Below are 18,814 nucleotides of genomic sequence, written 5' to 3'. Positions count from 1 at the left end.
CTCTTGAGAAACCTATTGGCCCTGGACTTGCTGGAGTTGCTAGAAAGAAGGAAATTTTTATTTGATGGGAGTTCCCTCGTGTTAGCTTGGTTAAGCTCAATACCGATGGAGCTTCTAAAGGAAATCCAAGGAAGGCAGGGTCTGGTGGTATTGTGCGGGGTCATGATGGTGAAGTCTTTGAAGTTTTTGCTTCCAATTGTGGGGTAGGTACCAATACCAAGGCTGAGCTTTTATGGTGTGTTGCGTGGACTGGTGTTGGCTTGGAATGCAGGCCATAGAAAGGTGCAATTGGCTGTAGATTCTGAAGTGGTAGTGCGGTTCCTAGTGGAGGATGTCCCTCCACACTCTCCTTATATTCATCTTGTTCGAAAATGCAGATCTCTTATCTCTCGTCATGGGTGGGATGTGACTATTAGTCATTGTTATAGAGAGTCTAACCAAGTAGCGGATTGGTTAGCTAACTATGGCGTCCACTCCGATCAGAAGATGGTGATTTTTGAGGTGATCCCCAGGGATCTTTGGGCCGTTTTATTGGAGGATATAAGTGGGGTTGCTCGTGCAAGGATGGTGCCTAAGGATCGTGCTTAGCATGCCTAGCTTCGAGCTGTTTATTTTGCTTTTGTTTTTCTAGTTGTTTCGGGTTTGTTTGGCATTGCTGTGGGTTTCTGTTTTTTGGTTTTTTGTTTTCTAAAAGTATATGATATGAGTCCAATAATGAATAAAAAATTATATAAACTAATTAATATTATGATAATTTTGAAAACTGACAACAAAAAAGCGGAAAACACCTTTTTCTCGTTTCCTGTTTTTGGTTTTCAAAAAAACCGGAAACTGAAAACCAAAACTGATGCCAAACAAGCCCTTTGCATTCTGTTTTGTTTTGTTTGGTGTTTTGTGTTCTTTAGTTTGGTTTGTTCTTCTCTTTGGGGCTTGCCCCTCTCTTTCACCAAAAAAAAGAAAAAAGAATATGCAACCTAAAAATAGAGCAACAATAACAACTTAAATAAATAAAATATTTTTTTTGTATATTCCCTTGAATCTTTAACTGTTAATAACTTAATACTTAAAATGAACTCAATTTTAAATTCATAAGATGTCAGAAAAACTAAAATTAGATATAAGTACTCTACATCACCGTATCTAATCTGTAATAATTTGATACTCCGTAACATAAATAGAACTTCTCAAATTTATATGAAGTAGTAATTTATAATTTTTTTTTCTGGTGAATTTGCGAGCATTGCTCGGGCAAAGAACTTAGTTTATTCTATATATTAAAATAACAACCGTTGATGTCATCACTGCCTACATGCCACTTTTTTATTATTTTTTCCCTCCAAAATGCAATGATGATGTCCTAAATTTTTCTTTTTTAAAGCTACCCTATTTAACATTGCTTTGAAAATTATATTCCAATTGAATTTTTAAATTTTAAATTTTAAATTTTAGGTTTTCTACACATATTATGCTATTTATTTACAAGTTGTTAATAATAGTTAATAATATAATTTAATTAAAATTTCCTAATTAAATATATAATTATGTACTTTTGAATTTGTATATTCATATTTAATTAGAAATTAATTAGAAAAACTGAAGAAGTAGTAATTTTCTTTCAGTTATTTGAAGAAGTAGTATTTTCCTAATTAAATGTCTATAATTAAATTTTAATTTTAAAACTGTACATCGCACAAGGTTACCCTAGTGTAAAATAAATTTCTAGTGTTTCACAAAAAAAAAAAAATAAAAAAAAATCGAGTTGGGTAATCCGTATTACGAGTATTAGATTACGGAGTCGGAGTAGTTCCTTAACTTGGGTGTTCTTGTTCGAGCAGTCCTAGTTTCTCCGGCGGCATCATCTACCATCTATTTGCAGCAACCCGGTATTTTCTCTCTCCTCCATTCATCCCTTCTTCTCTCTACTTATTCTTCTTGCTTTTGAATCTTAAGCCTAATTATTCCTCTAAATTTTTCAGACTAACCATTCAATTTCCCAACTTCAAATCCCCAAATCCTCCCTTCTAAATTTTTTGAGGTAATTTCTCACTTGCCCACCTTTTTCTTAACTATGTACATAAAAACCCAGAAATTTGATTGATCAAAGATTACAAATTTAATGCATTAATTGGGTAATTTGAGTGTTTTCAGTTAATTTGAGCAAATGTTGAGGGTTTATTCACCAAAGAAAACAATTTTTTGTTGTTTAAAGAGATCTTTAGCATGTTTAAGTATGAGCAATTTTTCTACAACTACTTCATCCAATGATTATATGTCTAAGGTCATTGATAGGATACTTGGTAGTAAAACCCCTGATCAAGCACTGAATTACTTCAATTCAGTTTCGATGTCGATTGATGTAGCAAAGAATCGCCGAGCTCATTCGGCGATTGTTCATGTTTTAAGCAATGCCAAATGGTACTTGCAGGCTAGGTGTTTGTTAAAATGCCTCATCCAGGATCTTCTCTTGACTTGCCCACCTTCCCGTGTTTGTTCCATTGTTTTTAAGGACTTGAGTCGGGTTGGTGAGTCTAAATTTGAAAAAAAATGTGTTTGGAGTGTTAATGATTGCATTATCTGAAATGGGTCTTATAGATCAAGCCATTTGGGTATATTATAAGATTGAAGAATTGCCTTCAATTCAGGCTTGTAATGCACTTTTGAATGGGTTAGTTAAGGCGGGTAGGTTTGGTTCGGTTTGGAGAACTTATGACAAGATGATTGAGAAAGGGATGGTTCCTACTGTTGTTACGTATGGTACTTTGATTGGTGCTTGTTGTGGTGAAGGGGACATTGAGAAATCACGAGTCTTGTTTGATGAAATGGTTGGGAAAGGGTTCAGACCAACAGTTGTTATCTTTACGACTTTGATTCATGGTTTGTGTAATAAGGATAGGTTGTCAGAAGCGGAAGATTTATTTAGGGTAATGAAAGATACTGATGTAATTCCCAGTTTATACACTTACAATGTTTTGATGGATGGACACTGTAAAATAGGCAACTTGCCACTTGCTATGGGACTATATAGGGAATTGCTTAGCCGTAACTTGGTGCCTAATGTTGTTACATTTGGAATTTTAGTTGATGGTTTTTGCAAAAATGGTAGAGTGGAGACTGCAAGAAGCCTCTTCCCTTGTATGATGAAGGCTGGTATTCCTCCTAATGTATTTGTATACAATAGTTTGATGGATGGGCTCTGTAAGGCTGGAAATCTCACTGAAGCTCTGGCTATGTATGGAGAGATGGAAACTTTTCGTATCCCTTCAGATGTTTTTACTTATAGTATTCTCATAAAGGGTTTATCTGAAGTAGGTAGGGTGAAAGAAGCAGATGATCTACTTTTAAAGATGAAAGATGAAGGAATTCTTGTGAATTCTGTGACATACAACTCTCTTATAGGTGGACATTGCAAACAAGGCAACATGGAGAAAGCTCTGGAACTATGCTCACAGATGATAGAAGAAGGTATAGAACCTAATGTTATCACCTTCTCTACACTCATACATGGATACTGTCAAAAAGGGAATGTGGATGCTGCAAAGGGCATATACTCAGAGATGATAATCAAAGGAATTTTGCCTGATGTTGTGACCTATACAGATTTAATCAATGGGTTTTTTAAAAATGCTGACACGGAGGGTGCTCTTGGCATGTATAAAGAAATGCAGGAGGAAGGGCTCATCCCTAATGGTTTCACAGTTAGTTGTCTCATTGATGGGTTGTGCAAAGATGGACGTCTTAATGATGCATCCAATTTTTTTTTAAAGGGTACTATTTCTGCACATTGTGAAGGCACTCAAAATCAGTGTGAGAAAAGAACAAGTCCTTTTAATCATGTAGCATATACGGCTCTTATACAAGGTCTGTGTAAAGAAGGAAGAGTGCTTAGAGCTAGTAAATTTTTCTCAGATATGAGAAATCTTGGTTTAAAAGCTGATGTAATTACCTACATGATCATTATTATGGGCCATGCCCGAGCTCTGCATGTCCAAAATTTATTGATGTTGCAGGCAGATATGTTCAAATTAGGCTTCTTGCCTGACACAATCATTTACCCAATCCTACACAAGGCTTACCAAGAAATCGGGGATGTCAAATCAGCTTTGAAGTGCTTTGAGGATATACTTGGCTTAGGTGCTGCATGGTCCAAGCAGATGTTTCCCAAACAGTTGGGAGGCACTTTGTTATTTGTTAATGTTGATTCGTGAAATTGGCAATGTACAAAGAAATACTTGTATATGAAAGTCTGCCAAATTCTCGCTGGGATATATGGTGAAGTACACTTTTTTTAAGGCTTCTATCAGCTGAGATTTGCACGTGTATCATGGGAGGGGAAGCCTAAAATACAAAAAGTCCTTTTGTCAATTGATGTTATATTTGTGTCCATCTTCTATGGATCAGAATAGAAAAGGCTAATTGTTGAAGAAGATGGTGTTCTACCCTTCTTCTTGACCAGGATCTCAGATGTATAACATGTGATTAGATTCCTGACTGTCTTGGGTGAAGTTTCTTACCCTCATGTCATAAGAAACACCGAGACAGGATAACCAAAATTTACTGGGTGAGAAAATAAGTTCCTGTTGTACTCAATACTGTTTGCATTGGCTATTTTTAAGTTATACATGAATCCCCTCCCCACCATCCCCCCCCCCTCCCCCCAGAAAAAGGGGAAACAATATTGTTTTTGCTTTGCTAATATGCTATGGTAAATACTTCTTATGTTAATTGCTACCAGTAGTTTGAATATTGGTTCAATGTTTTTTTTTTAATTTTTTTTTATGCAGATTTCCAAAAATAAGTTGGTGCATTGGTGAACTAGTTTAGCGTCACTGACTTTCACTGGTGGTGCTAGCCCTGCTTGGTGATCAAGTTTTCAATCTAAAATCTTGCGAGACTGAATAGATTATTCTTATTTCTGACTGTATTAGTTTTCTAGTGGTTTTTGGAAAAATTATGGTCAAGTGTTGCAGAAGTTCCTCTAGTTACATGAAACCATGAAATTTGGCTCTTCATGATCTTGTTGAGGAGTTAATCATCGTATTTCCTTGTATCCTAGCTCTTCAATTTCTATTTTTGGATTCTTATGGAGTTATGGTTAGTTTTCTAGTTATTAATGGATGATTTATTTGATTGCTTATTGTTGTGCATTCATGTTTGAACAGGTCTTTCTTATATTGTCTGTCAAGTAAAGCTGCAAGTTCATAGCATGTGAAAGAATAGCAAGGCCAGAATTTTTGTGCAGTGAGTATGATATATATGAATAGAGTCTCATCAATCCATAAGGTGGTAAATTCTTCATTCACAAGTAGTCAACCCAGATCTAAGCTCCAAGATCTGCTCAGACCACCTAAAGCAAATCAAACGCTTAAAAAATATCTCGAGTCACATTCTGCTACAAGAGCTATAGTATTCTTCAGAGAACTTTGGAGGCAAAATCCATCTGCTGTGGACAGCTACTCATCTTTGTATGTTGTCAAGGCTTGTACTCAAGAGTCCTTAATAGTTGAGGGACGTCAATTGCACGCCACCGTCAAGAAAGTGGGCTTTGAATCTGTGATATATCTCCAGACATGTTTGATAGAATTGTATTCAAAGATGGGGGATGTTGGTTGTTCTCATCGTATATTTGATGAAGTATGCTGCAAAAATGCAATCTGCTGGACTTCTTTGATTACTGCATACATCGATAACAACATGGCTAGTGAAGCCCTTGCAATATTCAAGCAGATGGTGATAAGCAAATTTGAGCCCGATCAAGTTACACTGACTGTTGCTCTAGCTTCATGTGCAGATCTTGGTGCATTGTCCATAGGAGAGCAAATTCATGCTTATACTTATCGTAAACATGGGCTCAAAATTGATCTCTGTCTCTATAATGCTCTCATTGATATGTATGTCAAGTGTGGACAGATAAGAGCTGCACGCAGATTATTTTGCATCTCTGGGAAAAAAGATGTATTTACATGGACTTCTATGATTGTTGGGCATGCACTACATGGGCAGTCTCTTGAGGCTCTTGGTATGTTTGCACGAATGAAACAAATTAGAAGTTCTGACAAGGGCAGCAAATCATTTGTGCTTCCCAACGATGTTACTTTCTTGGGAGTTCTTATGGCTTGTAGTCATGGTGGGATGGTAATGGAAGGTAAGCAGTATTTCAAAAGCATGATGGAAGACTATGGGCTATGGCCAAGGCTAGCTCATCTTGGCTGCATGGTAGACCTTTTTTGCAGAGCTGGGCTCTTGGAGGAGGCTTATGATTTTATATCGGGAACGCTAGTTCAGCCAAATGCACTGATGTGGAGGATTTTGCTAGGAGCATGTTGTAATCATGGTAATATTGAGCTTGGTGCAAAGGTTCGGTTGCAGCTATTGAACTTGGATCCAACACATGTTGGTGATGATGTTACCTTGTCAAACATGTATGCTGGAAGGGGGCTTTGGTATGAAAAAATGATGGTAAGGGATCGCATAGAGTGTCGCCGGGTGCCTGGCTGCAGTTCAGTTGAGGTGGCAAGTGAGGTGAATGAGTTTGTTGCCGGAGACACTCACCATCCCCTGAAAGCCGAGATATATAATGTCCTTGAACACTTGATGGGAATAGTCAGAAGTTCTGATCATATTCCAGATCCATCCGACATCAGTAACTATTGTAAAATACAAAACATTTATCATCAAACAATGACACTATGAAAGTATGGGAAAATGGACGAATGTTTAAACTGTTTTCATTTTGCCCTTCTTTGTGTGGATGCTGATATCTTGGCCTAAAGTGCATGACCTCCAGGTCCTCAACAGGGCAACATTATTCTGCTTTCCTCTTGGTAACGGTACAGTGTGGTGTCACATATTGGATATGAGTCATATGAGTCGTGGTCAGATCATTCTTGCAGCGTTACAATTTTCATTATTCTCAACCACTACTTCAAATTGTCAGAACCTCCTTCCCTGACAACTTGCTTTTTGCTTAATAATAGCTTCGACTGCCAAGTCTGCCATCATGAGCTCTCATGGCAGAACTTGAACAGTTTTTCAAGAAGGCATTAAGTTTTAATAGGATTAATGCTGGGTGCTACACTGCTACTATGTACTATGACCTTTCACGGCAAGGTCTTGTGTGACTTCATTTAGAAAAAGGTGAAAATTTCTTACTCTCCCTGTCTTGTGAAAGTGTCTTTTTATGTTTTATTTTGATGTCCTCTTTATTTGTCTTATTTCTGTAAATGTGATGGCCTTTTCCTGATCCCATCATGCTATTAACATTATTGATCAAATTCCCTATTAATTACTTTGTACTAGTTAATACAAAGGCAACTGTAAATTTTTTACTTGAAATGCTGTTTTAGCATAAATTTTGTTTCAGTGCTGATTTCATAAGTTATAACGTCTATGGATTGCCATATTGTATATTCAGCGGGTTCTGTGAGTGTATAGCACTGTGTTCTGTAGATTATGTTGCGGTTGTTTGTAAGGATGGCGCACTCTTAATCGTCTTAAACAGCTGCTCCTAGGAGTGTAGCGGTTGAAGCATACATAAAAGATAACCAGTCATCTCCTTTTTTCTGCCCCTGGCATTAGCTGTCTTGGGCTTCTTTCTTTTCACCCAAAAATAACTTATTGGAATTTCTTATTGGATGCTGTTTGAATTTATTGGAACTTATCTGAATTGTAGCCGTGAAATGAAGTTGGGTAGCCTGTATTTGGGCCATGCTTGGCAATTGGAAGTACTTTATATAACTTATTTGTTGTAAGGTGTAAAGAACAAAGCCTTTGAGTTGATTTTTTATTTTCCTTCAAAAATGCTATGATATTAGGAAACTTTCCTATGTCTTTGACTAACAAAGCTTTTGATGGCCATATCACCATAGTACAAGGTTTATACTGTAGCCATTTGTAAGGTTTATTCTTTGTATTGTTTCACAATTCTAGAGTCTTGCACTTATCTAATCATAGTCTACAGAAACTAAGTTGCAAAATGTAATACTAATCAAACCCGGAAAACAATATCCTTCGACTTTCTATCAGTTGTCTAATAGATGTATGTTGATTATGGAACTATTAATTAGGAAAAAAACTCCCCCCCCCCCTCCATGTTCAGCTACCAACAGTTGTGTATTACAATTACTATAAGGTCTGTAACACAAGGTTGCATAACCTCCATATTTTGTGCATTCCTTGAAGTAGGTGGTCCTTGTGAGAGTTATGACACATAATTGGGTTTCAACTACTTCCATTGCCCTTTTTCTACATCCAGTTTCTGTCTTCATTCTTGCTTTTTACCTTTACTTACCAGCTTCTGTCATAATGTGAGAACAGAATTTGATATGCATGCAATTGCTAGTAGATTAAGATTCTAGGTGTACTTTACTGCTACCAGGGGGGGGGGGGGGTGTTCTTTTTACTTGAATTTGTCTTATCTGAGTTTATATGAATTTATTGCATTTGTTAACTTGAATTTCTGTGGTCCTAATTATTGAAAACTTACGGAAAATTTTCCGTGGTTATTTATTTTAGGTGAAGAGAACATAGCCTATGACGTGATTGCGTTCACCATATTCCATAAACCAGAAACTTTACTGAGAAAATATTCTTAGTTTCTCATTAGACCAAATATCCATCCATTACTGTACACAAAGAAGTAGCATTTCACTATCATCCTCAATCTGTTGTGTTCCTTGTCGAATAGGTCTAGATGACGGAGATCAAAGGTGCAAGGGTGCAACAGTTCCATAAAAAGGTAGAATGTGATTACTCTGGTTGTATGAAAAACAGTGCAGGAATCAGCTGGTTGAAAGGAGGGTGCCAAGAGGAGTTAATGACCAGAGTTATGCTGATCATGTCTGCCAATTTGGGTAGTGCATGCATCAGTCATCTGTAATACTGGTTTTGTATTTTTATTCCATAGCCATATATTCCCCTCTCCCTCCCGTGAGACCTTTTTTCGGAGGGAGGAGAGGAGGTTTGCTGGCAGTGGTGATGGGTGTTGGAGTATAAAATTAGATTCTTACGAACTTCTGTTAATTCTTGAGATGATTAATTCACTATCATTTTGAATGCATTGGATTATATTAACTCTAATGGAGTTCTTTTCATTTTCCTTCTCTCTCTTCCCCCCTTCCCCAAGGTAAAAGGGAAGATCCAACCATGAGCTGTGGTCCAGGTACTAGGTCGATTTGAGTGAATTCAACTTGAAACTTAAGCTCGATTTGAGACCTTGATGAACAACTTGCTGTAAAAACCTCATGAGCATAATTTAATATATTAGTGCTGTACATATTTTTTTTAACTCCATGTTACTGATCAAGTTTGAGACAATTTGAATTGAAATTTAAACTGAAAAGAGAGCACAATAATATTACGAGTCGAAAATCAATGACATTAAAGAGCAGCTGTGAGCCTGTGATATCATAAACAAAGTAGGCCACGATGTCTGCCGCTTATTTTGCCTTCTGAAAACGATATTGGTTTTCAGGGACCGTGCAAAATAAATGAGATTCGATTACAAGTCATTTATATTGTTGAAATCGACCTTGAGATCTCGATTAATGAAAATGATTACACAAATTATCTGTCTTGGTTAATAATTACACATAAAATTAAAGGCGGTGATATGTACGAGATTCAATATCCAATCAAATACCCGAATACGGACTTAAGCAAGCAATTCAATCCAATTTCCTACCGAAAAGACTAAAAAAACTCGACTTTATTACATCATTCATCACAGTATCAACATAAAATTCGGGGTTGAATGAGTCATGTTCTGTGAGGTACCTTATTTAACAACAGCAACCTAAATTTATCAGCTTTTTAATGCTTCCTAAATTCTGTGGATCTGTAAAAAATAAACAAATAGGGCACCCCTAATTCGTACAAATGATAACTCAGTTTTCATTATCTATGAATGTGGGTTCCACCATCACCCCACCTACACCTGTAGCTCTTTCCTCGTTTTTCTCTCTCTTTCAGTCTCAGATTTGAGGGTTTTTCTGGGAATTCTGAATTGGGTCCAACGACTCTTTCACTGACACCTAAACTTAAAAATGGAGGATTTTGGAGATGGGTTTTTTGAATCTACTGATGTTGGAGTTTATGAATATATTCCCAAGTTTATTGGTGGTGCTGTTACTGGTGCTCTCACTGGTGTTTTTGCTCTTGGTATTAATCTCCCTTTCTCTCTTTAATAATTATTTTCTCTGAAAAAAAAACAAAAAAAAGATTCAGTCTTTTTTGGGATTGTTTTGGATTGAGATATTGATCTTTGTATGTTTTTAGTAGTTCTATTGTGTTGATTGTACAGATTGATGTTTAGATGGGGGATGTGCTCTTTGATATCTCTGAAATGATGTGTAGGTTGTGATTGTTGGAAGTCATATGTAGTTTGTAACTGTTGCATTGAGATTTAGTCAAAGATTTTGAGCTTTTATTTTATTTTTAACTGTTGCGCCTACAATGATTTTTTTATTATAAAGACTGTTTATCAACAATAATTTATTGTAGTGAGCTAGTACTTGGTTTAATAGCATATGGTTGGAAGGATCTTAAGTTGGGTTGATGAAATGATGATTGAACCTAAATTCGTGATTGGGACTTTGAGATATGGTTTCTGTCTAAATCTAGTTGTCACATAGCTGAATTAAATTATACTTGTAGTATTATACAATCATAATTCTTTTTAGCAGGGTGATTATTTTGCTTTGATTTCTTCCTTTCTGAGAATTTATGTTTTCCAAGGTCTACTGACCTGTTACCTACTTCTGATTTGCTGTGAAGTAACTTATATCTTATCGGAACATCTCTGCTGCCTTCGTAGTCGTAAATGTATGTACATGTAGCTCCCAACTTTATAACCTTGTTACATTTGGGTGATTAGGCCATTTGGGTTATGGTTTGTTTTGCACTAAATTGTATGAGTCCATGAAGTCTTCAAATTTTCATGACTTCCTGGAATACTGTGTGTAGGTAGGAGTTTTAATGTTTGCTGCCCGTCTTATTTTTTGGTATTTGATTTTTATTTAACATTCTAAATATGTAATTTTCTTTTTCTCTGAAAGAGGGAATGGGCTGGAAAAGGGGATGCGGATGAGAATATAGACGGCATGATGGCAATATGGTATTGTTTTATATCTCTGATTTTTTGTATTCTGCAGCTGGTGCATTTACAGGAGCCATTACTGGAGCTTTAGCTGGTAGAGCTTCTGATAATGGATTACTCAGAGGTGCAGGGTTGGGTGCTGTGGCTGGTGCTGTTCTTTCTGTAGAGGTTTTGGAGGCCTCTCGTGCTTATTGGTGTTCACAGCAATCTGGATCACTTAGTTCATCCATGGTTAGTATGCTACGGCTCATCTGTTTCTTATGATATTTCGAAGACCTAGACTTGTATGCCTGAGATATTAGAATATAGAAATCAGAAGCTCATACTTATATTTCATAAAGGCTGCTGTATGTAAGGTTTTTCTGGACTACCATCGGGTTCTTGAAAATCATATTTGTCATCTTTTGATTCCTTTCCTCAAATCTTAATTTCATAATACTTTAGGTGAAATATGAATCTGGCCTATGTTTTTCACTTTATGCTGAGTTTGATTAATTCATTGATTCTGTGTGAATGCTGAAAAGATGCCTTGTTTTCTAAATCGACTTCTTCTATTCCCAGTTACAAGATAAACAGAGATTTTTCTATGATTTTATATCTATGTATAAGCTGGTGCACTTATTTTGTTGCTTTTTTTAATTACTCTTTGTTTTCAGGCTGATTTCATAGAGGAGCTACTCCATGGGAGATTTGTTGAGGAACAATTACCACCTGCGGTGCTTACTGGGTACTATTGGCAGGTAAATCATAGTGTTGTAAACATATTTGATACATCAGTCTCGTTCTTGATTGTTGAAAAAATTACTTAAGCTCTTTCGAGATTATACCTAAGTAGATATAGGATAAGCTAACTTTGCATCAGCATGTACATCATCGTCCCTACTCCGTACTAATTAAATGTTTAAGAGATTATTGGCTTCATTTCATCTTTTGTATAATTTGAAATTTATGAATTTCGTTGCAAACTTACAGGCAAGCATCGCCAACATTATTTATGACGATGCTTATGATATTTATGGTGATGTTGCTGCGAGAGGGTTATCTAAGGATTCACTTAAGGAGTTGCCGTGCCATGTGATATTGGATATTAACAGAGGAGCGGACAACGTTTGCTGCACCATATGTTTGCAGGTCTATCTTTACTCAGTTTTTACTTTAATTTTTCATCTTACCCCAATAATAATGAAAGATCCATCACATATGCTTTACTCAAATACCAATTTCCCAGCAACAGAACAATGCTGATTGTTATTATAAACTTGTGCGTAGGAATTTGAAGTGGGAGATACGGCTAGGAGTTTGCCTCACTGCAGACACACGTTTCACCAAAATTGTGTGGATAAGTGGCTTGTGACACGGAGCTCCTGTCCTGTTTGTAGAAGGGATGTTAGAATTTGCTGTTCTGAATACTTCTAATGTATATATGAATTGTCAACTGTTGGATGATCGACACACCTTTCTGCTGAGTTATGCGTAATTAGTTTTGTATATATTTAGTGAGCACTGAGTGAACCTAGAAAGCCTCCTTCCTCATCCGGAATGTAACCAAATTTTCTTCAGTATTGAGGAAGGAAGTGCTGGCAATTTGTAAGTTTTGCATTAGTTTACTTCCGGCTTCCTGTTGCTGCTAGTTCCAAATCATTTCTGCCCCTTTTATTGGTCGCCAAGTTTTCATAAATTTCTTATGAGAAAATCTGAATATATGTTCAGCCATCAAATTACAAGTCATTGGGTTGGAAACAATACTGTTCAAAACGGATACAGTTCAGATTGAATTGCTGCTTTTCCCTTTCATAGTTTCGTGTTAATTCTGTAAATTAGAAATGATTTGAAATCAAAAAACAAAAGTTGATGAACAACCGAGCACACGAGTAATTGGGCTTAAGTTTTCATCTTATTGGTAGATACAATCCAAAATAACATTTGTACAGATGTTTATGAATTGATAATGTACCAAGAAATCTAGTATAAACGAGGCTTATGTAAAACAATACTATGTAACAGAGTTCTAATCTACAAGCACTCTTGCTGAACGTCATCTTCAAGCATTAATACCATGGTTCCAAACAGCTGCTGTATATATATCTGCTCGAGACCTAGGAAAATGAAACAAATGAAAGTAAAGTGAGAAGTACACTTGATTTTGATACACATTAAATTAACATCAAAACAGCTAGAGCATACGTGTGCTAATGTCTCTAAATCATACGAACCCAAGATGTTACATTTGATAACAACCCATAGAGCGCCAGAAATAAATGCCTAATATAGACTCTAGATGTCTAAATCTTATCAACTCTAGATGTTACATTAGATAACAATCCACAACATGCCAGATGCCACAATAGAAACATTAGACTGTTGTATACTTTTACGGAACTTATACAGGGACTCCATACCACGAATGCACATGCGTCATATACAGATGGAAAGGGCAACGAGTCTTGATAATCAATGCCCCCACCCCCACCCCACCTTCGCAGTCTCTCTAAACTGGTGCAATCCCCCATTGAAATACTTTGACCAAGCTAGTTGATATCCACATTTCGCATGTCATCTTATTTAAAAAAACATGTTATTGTACAGAGGCTCACTTTTTTCACACGGTTACCTTTTATTTAAAGGTGAAAAGAATGAAAAGTCAAAAGTGTTCCTTTAAAGGAAATCGATTCATAGAACTAATTCATCAAGCTATCCATCATCCACAATGGATGTAATTGAACTAGCAAAGATCTTATGCTGGATATCTAAAAAGAAATGAGAAGGGAACATACAGGAGATTTTGTATTAGGAATCCAGGTCTTGATTGTCAACAAAATTTTACATTTGGAACCTCATACTGCAACAGGTTCTGGCCTTTTGCTGGTCTTAATCCCTTTTATAGCTGCACAAGATTCAATTCAAAATGTTAAAATGCAGCGATGCTAATTATAAAAATGAAAAATGTACAAGGGCAGTATATTAGATACCTTCAGCATAATCTTTAGCTCCAAAGACCGCAGAACCAGCAACTAAAGCATTGGCTCCAGCCTCGATGACCTGCAGAATTAAGCAAAATCATTATGTTTGCCAAATCTAAGAAAATAACACCGGAATTCAATTTGCAGATTGTAATAGTGATTTTAGCAATCAAAAAATTATACTCATGGTCTCAAGCAAGAGGAAGCGTTACTGCAAATGAAAGGACTGAGACATGTTGGGGACTTGGGGACTTGGGGCCTTGGGGGGCCTGCCATTGGGTTAGGTCACCTGTAAACTTACATGATGGACCTTAGTTTTCCATGTGAAAATATAAAAACAAGGCGCTAAAAGTACCATCGTAGCTTTTAAAGACAGGCTCACCTGGACTTGCACCGTATTATATTCACATCTTTAACAGTTTCAAAGGTTCTTGAAATTCAATTGTTAAAAGTTTAGCAATCTATCCGGCCTCTCATAGTGCCTATAATAACAACAGAAAAAGACAGCTAAAGTAGCCTCACATGACACAGTTGCAAGCATGCCAAGGCTTGTATTTAGTCAAGATGGGATGAAAATTGTAATGCATTTAATTGAAGCAAACTGTTAAAGGATCATCTCAACCAAAATCTTAAGCTGATGGTTGAAGCCCAAGATTGGTTTATATACTCTATAACAAACAACCAACAACAGAAAATTTGGGCAAGTAGCCAATTGAAATGTGCAATGCCCTCTTTTACTTGGCCCTTTAGATGACTTTTTCAATAGGCTTGCATTTATCTACAAACTTTTTAAGAAAATTAAACAAAATAAAATAGATAAATAAAATTACCTTGTATGCGTTTGCTGGAGTAACTCCACCATCAACCTCAATCCACGGGTTCACCCCCTGCCAATTATATGGGAGTTTATGACAATTTTTGAAATCAAGCTATAGTTTTAAAGGAAATAAAGGAAAATGAAGAAACTTCACAAATACCTTCTCTACACACATTCTTCTTAGATCTGAGATTTTCTTCACTTGGCTCTCAATGAAGCTTTGTCCACCAAAACCAGGGTTTACGGACATTATTAAGACCAGATCAACCACTGTTATTAAGAATCATCTAGTAAGTCGTATTGCATAAAGAAAAATCCAAGTACATCCATCTAGTGTCCTGCTGCGGAAACTAAAATAAATTTGCAATCACATTTCAGGACACTGGACAGTTTCCTGGAAAATAAGAACAAGACAGCAAGAACCTATGCATACTCTCCCTGCCTTGTGATTTCTCATTGATATAACACACCACTAAAAAGTCAAGTCGTAAAGAATCAAGCTTGGACTTCAGTCCATTCCACCAAGAGAAGACTTACCATCAAGCACGTACTCAATTGTACTTAGCGGGGTTGCAGGGTTTAAAACAACACCAGCTTTAGCGCCCAAACTCTTGATCTGAAGCAGATACATTTAATTTAGAAACTGAAAGATTGGCTTTAAGGTATATATTAAGAAAGATAATTGACAAAGAATATAACTTATTATAAGATTGACAATGTAATCTGGAAATTCTAATTTGAGCATATTCACTCCTTGAATAATGCTCATTGCTGCTGCACCTGCAGATGCAATGGTGTGTGTGTGGGGGGGGGGGGGGTGGGGAGGAATTGGGTGATAGTGGTATACGAGCGAGATAGCCAAGGAAATATTGTGCAGTGGTTGGAGACAACAGGACGAATAAACTTAGTTTCCCAATAATTTTCCTTGGTGTCACACAAGTTTTCTGTCTTATCCTAATTTTGGTGCAAAGTTCTGAGAGCACATCTTGTCCATGGGGTTCATATAAGTAGCTAATAGATCCAGTCAAGTATCAAAATTTAACTTCAGAGTTCTATGATCAACTGGATGATTAATTTATTAAAAAACTTCAGTAATTAATTCTGGCAAGCGTAAGATTGTCACAATTAACAGCTGCTTGGCACATTGTAAATTTTAGTCAGATTTTACAGAAGCTGAATCTCAGACCTTCTAAGCCAAATTCTTGAGAAAGGCTTTCCAGAAAACAAGTGACCCACACTCCACAATGTCTTAGCTCCAAATCCCTTGAAGGAGAATACTAGAGGATAATACCATTATATAGGAATTTTTTTAAACAGAATTATGAAATCTCAACTGACTGAGGTCAGTGCCTAGATTAATACCCAATACATCTTTTGACCCTCCCAATTCTCAATTCTTCATTGAAGCACTCTTGCATGATTTCTACTTGCTCTTCCTCGTTGAGATTCCATCTAGCGAAACTTACCAGGTGGCTTAAGTGTAGGATTGTTTATTTTGGTTTGTACAGAATAAAACGTAAATTACCACCGATCAGCTTTTCCTTTTTTGGTACAAGCGGCCAAGTGCAACCAATTGCAATCACATTCAAGGATCATTCTTCACCCAAGAAGAGAAATTAAGGTGCATTCTTCATGTAAAAACCATGTGTTTAAAGCCAGATGAAGCCACACCAACATATGGATCATTTTTAATGGGCATGGGAAGAGTAGACAAGTTCTCATGGAATAGTGACACTTTAATATGGGGTTACTCGAGCAATCTTATTAAAAGAACCATCTTTAAGAGCTTGCATCTTTTAAGTGCCAAATGAGAATATCATATTTCATATAATAACATTATTTAGGAAATCATAAATAAATAAATAAATGAAGAAGAAACATAAGCCTAGAAAGATAATGCTCATCCAATATACCAATAACTTACTTGATTTACGGTCCGATGCAAATGAATGGTGGATGACTGCTCACAGTGAACACTCACTATATCAGCCCCAGCTTTGATGAAATCTGGGACTCGCTGCTCTGGTTCTACAATCATCTACAAACAAATCAACTTCAAGTAAGCATAGTACCCAAAATTAACCATTAAAATGTGGTATGTCTGGAAGAGAAATTACCAGATGCACATCAAGTGGGAGATCTGTCACTGGCCGCAAAGCATCGACAACCAGAGGTCCAATAGTGATATTTGGAACAAATCGACCATCCATTACATCAACATGGATCCAATCACAACCAGCCAATTCAACAGCTTTTACCTAGAAGTATTACAAGCAAGAAGTCAAGAACACATAACATCAGATACAATTGATATTCCATAAATAACACTTAGGAAAGATTTGTAAGAGAATATCACATAAATTAATATAGCTAGAATGATAATAAACAATCAAGCTAATAAAGGCTATCTAAATGCTTCTAGTTATTAAAAAAAAAAGAAGAAGAAGAAAGAAATAGGTACCTGCTCACCCAGCTTTGAAAAATTAGCAGAAAGAATTGATGGAGAAACGATGATGTCAGATTTAGAGAACTTGTCAACTCGAGATGCCTTCACAACAGTTTGAACTTTTCTCCTACCACAACAAACATGAAAATTAAAAAGACTATCAATGGAATCTGTGTTTCACTATCTTAATAATATACTTCACATGCCAAACTTATAGGACTACAGTAGTCTGGACTACTTGAATATTCTAGGACAAACATATCCTCAAAGAAGCCAATATTTGTGAAAATAAAATTAAAATGTTGATCATGCACATGAATATCATAGATGTGCTTAGTTACCATTTGGCAGGTTGTGTAACTATTTTATCATACAATGTAATTTTCGCTTTGCTTTTTCTTTCAGTATGCTAACACTTTGATCGATTGAAATATTCCCTTCCACATGAAGAATTTATACAAATTTTACTTCTAAGTTCTAACTATGCATAAATCAGGCTAGATAATAGTGCTTTGTTACTTCTATAGATCATCGATAGACACAAAGAAATCTCATCATCCAATTCCATTATGCCACCAATTTAACCATATATATGTACAATGTCCTTTGAGAAGCAAGTCGGCACCAAGTCCTAGGAATTCGCCGAGAACTTATCCAAAGGATCCTCTAAACTTTAAAAAATATACTCCTCTGATCTCATTGAACTAACATTCAGTAAATCATACACACAACATTGCAGATTCCCCTTGTCAGAAATCATGCAATTACCAGAGCAAATGCTTTTCATCTTCAAAATTCAACAAATCAATATAACAATCATCCACAGTAAGTACTTCCATAAAAAATTTCCCCAAGCTCTAGACAATCCCTTATATTTCAAGTTATTAAGGCAATAAATACATTTGCTAACTAAGCATTGATCTCGGAATTCATGACAAAATCATATGTCCATTAGTATTATTAACACTTAATGCTTAAGGTTTCTAGCATCATAAGCAAACTTTTGAACCAGTCAATAACTACAACTTAAATGGAGCAATTCAAACACCAATCAAACTAAATGGAGATAAATGCAGAATAATGCGCTCTATTTCTACTCAGTTCCTAATTTCTTGAAAACCCATCAAAATAAAAGCTCAAAAGAAAAAACCCAGATGAAAGAAATCATAAAAAACATAAAAATCATACCTAGTGAAGGTAATAGAATTGGGGTTAGAAGAAGAAGGTTGAATCTTGCGGATTTTTATACCCCCACAAAACCCATTGATCTGAGATTGAAGAGTTGATTGGCACAAAGAAGCAGTACTCATTCTGCAATTAATTCTTGGGGTTTCTTGCTCTTTTCTTGTTCTTCTTAGTTTGAGCAAAGAAAGGAGGGAAAATCAATGTATAGCAGAGAATTTTGAGGAGAGATATTGTTGGATTTTTGAGAGAAAGCTTTAAAGTGGGAGTGGCTTATCTAATCTGTAAAATTGAAATGGTTGGTTCTGTATTGCTGA

General features: G+C 36.2%; 4 protein-coding genes across 7 annotated transcripts; 3 read left to right on the top strand and 1 right to left on the bottom strand.

Moving 5' to 3' along the window:
* The first annotated feature begins 1,559 nt into the window (after window positions 1-1,559).
* LOC110700622 (putative pentatricopeptide repeat-containing protein At1g74400) lies at window positions 1,560-9,287 on the top strand. 4 transcript variants are annotated; one of them, XR_002507254.1, is made up of 5 exons: window positions 1,560-1,883; window positions 1,977-2,035; window positions 4,782-5,034; window positions 5,160-7,134; window positions 8,512-9,287. XR_002507254.1 is itself a non-coding variant. In XM_021878180.1 (3 exons), exon 3 carries the CDS (start codon window positions 5,245-5,247, stop codon window positions 6,688-6,690), a length of 1,446 nt encoding a protein of 481 aa, XP_021733872.1. In that variant the 5' UTR covers window positions 1,560-1,883; window positions 1,977-2,035; window positions 5,160-5,244; the 3' UTR covers window positions 6,691-8,503. The 4 variants fall into 4 exon arrangements, 1 of the variants encoding a protein (XP_021733872.1); XR_002507253.1 differs by lacking the exon at window positions 4,782-5,034; XR_002507255.1 differs by lacking the exon at window positions 4,782-5,034 and having other exon boundaries at window positions 8,684-9,286.
* LOC110700744 (pentatricopeptide repeat-containing protein At5g61400-like) lies at window positions 2,231-4,205 on the top strand. Its single transcript, XM_021878346.1, has 2 exons — window positions 2,231-2,522; window positions 2,593-4,205. The coding sequence occupies exons 1-2, from the start codon at window positions 2,231-2,233 to the stop codon at window positions 4,203-4,205; spliced, it is 1,905 nt and encodes a 634-aa protein (XP_021734038.1).
* Window positions 9,288-9,700: 413 nt separating the features above from the next.
* On the top strand, window positions 9,701-12,744 carry LOC110700625 (NEP1-interacting protein-like 2). The gene is made up of 5 exons (XM_021878182.1): window positions 9,701-10,155; window positions 11,148-11,323; window positions 11,749-11,832; window positions 12,065-12,223; window positions 12,362-12,744. Exons 1-5 carry the CDS (start codon window positions 10,041-10,043, stop codon window positions 12,506-12,508), a joined length of 681 nt encoding a protein of 226 aa, XP_021733874.1. The 5' UTR covers window positions 9,701-10,040; the 3' UTR covers window positions 12,509-12,744.
* A 196-nt stretch (window positions 12,745-12,940) lies between these two features.
* LOC110700624 (ribulose-phosphate 3-epimerase, chloroplastic-like) lies at window positions 12,941-18,814 on the bottom strand. Its single transcript, XM_021878181.1, has 10 exons — window positions 18,504-18,814; window positions 17,331-17,442; window positions 16,987-17,127; window positions 16,794-16,907; window positions 15,407-15,485; window positions 15,030-15,139; window positions 14,883-14,939; window positions 14,062-14,131; window positions 13,867-13,976; window positions 12,941-13,188 (listed from the first exon to the last, which is right to left on the bottom strand). Exons 1-9 carry the CDS (start codon window positions 18,623-18,625, stop codon window positions 13,927-13,929), a joined length of 855 nt encoding a protein of 284 aa, XP_021733873.1. The 5' UTR covers window positions 18,626-18,814; the 3' UTR covers window positions 12,941-13,188; window positions 13,867-13,926.

Source organism: Chenopodium quinoa, unplaced genomic scaffold (assembly GCF_001683475.1).
Source record: "Chenopodium quinoa cultivar QQ74 unplaced genomic scaffold, ASM168347v1, whole genome shotgun sequence".
Classification (NCBI taxonomy): Eukaryota; Viridiplantae; Streptophyta; class Magnoliopsida; order Caryophyllales; family Amaranthaceae; genus Chenopodium; species Chenopodium quinoa.
This window is presented reverse-complemented; position numbering and strand designations above follow the sequence as displayed.

What these genes read in the sequence shown, in the direction of transcription:
- LOC110700744 (XM_021878346.1), top strand. Translation starts at nt 2,231, where the DNA reads ATGAGCAATTTTTCTACAACTACTTCATCCAATGATTATATGTCTAAG. An exon ending in TAAGGACTTGAGTCGGGTTG is followed by an intron (nt 2,523 to 2,592) that starts GTGAGTCTAAAT and finishes TGGGTCTTATAG; the next exon opens with ATCAAGCCATTTGGGTATAT.
- LOC110700622 (XM_021878180.1), top strand. Translation starts at nt 5,245, where the DNA reads ATGATATATATGAATAGAGTCTCATCAATCCATAAGGTGGTAAATTCT.
- LOC110700625 (XM_021878182.1), top strand. Translation starts at nt 10,041, where the DNA reads ATGGAGGATTTTGGAGATGGGTTTTTTGAATCTACTGATGTTGGAGTT. An exon ending in GATCACTTAGTTCATCCATG is followed by an intron (nt 11,324 to 11,748) that starts GTTAGTATGCTA and finishes CTTTGTTTTCAG; the next exon opens with GCTGATTTCATAGAGGAGCT. An exon ending in GCTGCACCATATGTTTGCAG is followed by an intron (nt 12,224 to 12,361) that starts GTCTATCTTTAC and finishes ACTTGTGCGTAG; the next exon opens with GAATTTGAAGTGGGAGATAC.
- LOC110700624 (XM_021878181.1), bottom strand. Translation starts at nt 18,625, where the DNA reads ATGAGTACTGCTTCTTTGTGCCAATCAACTCTTCAATCTCAGATCAAT. An exon ending in TGCATCGGACCGTAAATCAA is followed by an intron (nt 15,486 to 16,793) that starts GTAAGTTATTGG and finishes TATCTGCTTCAG; the next exon opens with ATCAAGAGTTTGGGCGCTAA. An exon ending in AATTGAGTACGTGCTTGATG is followed by an intron (nt 15,140 to 15,406) that starts GTAAGTCTTCTC and finishes TCTTAATAACAG; the next exon opens with TGGTTGATCTGGTCTTAATA.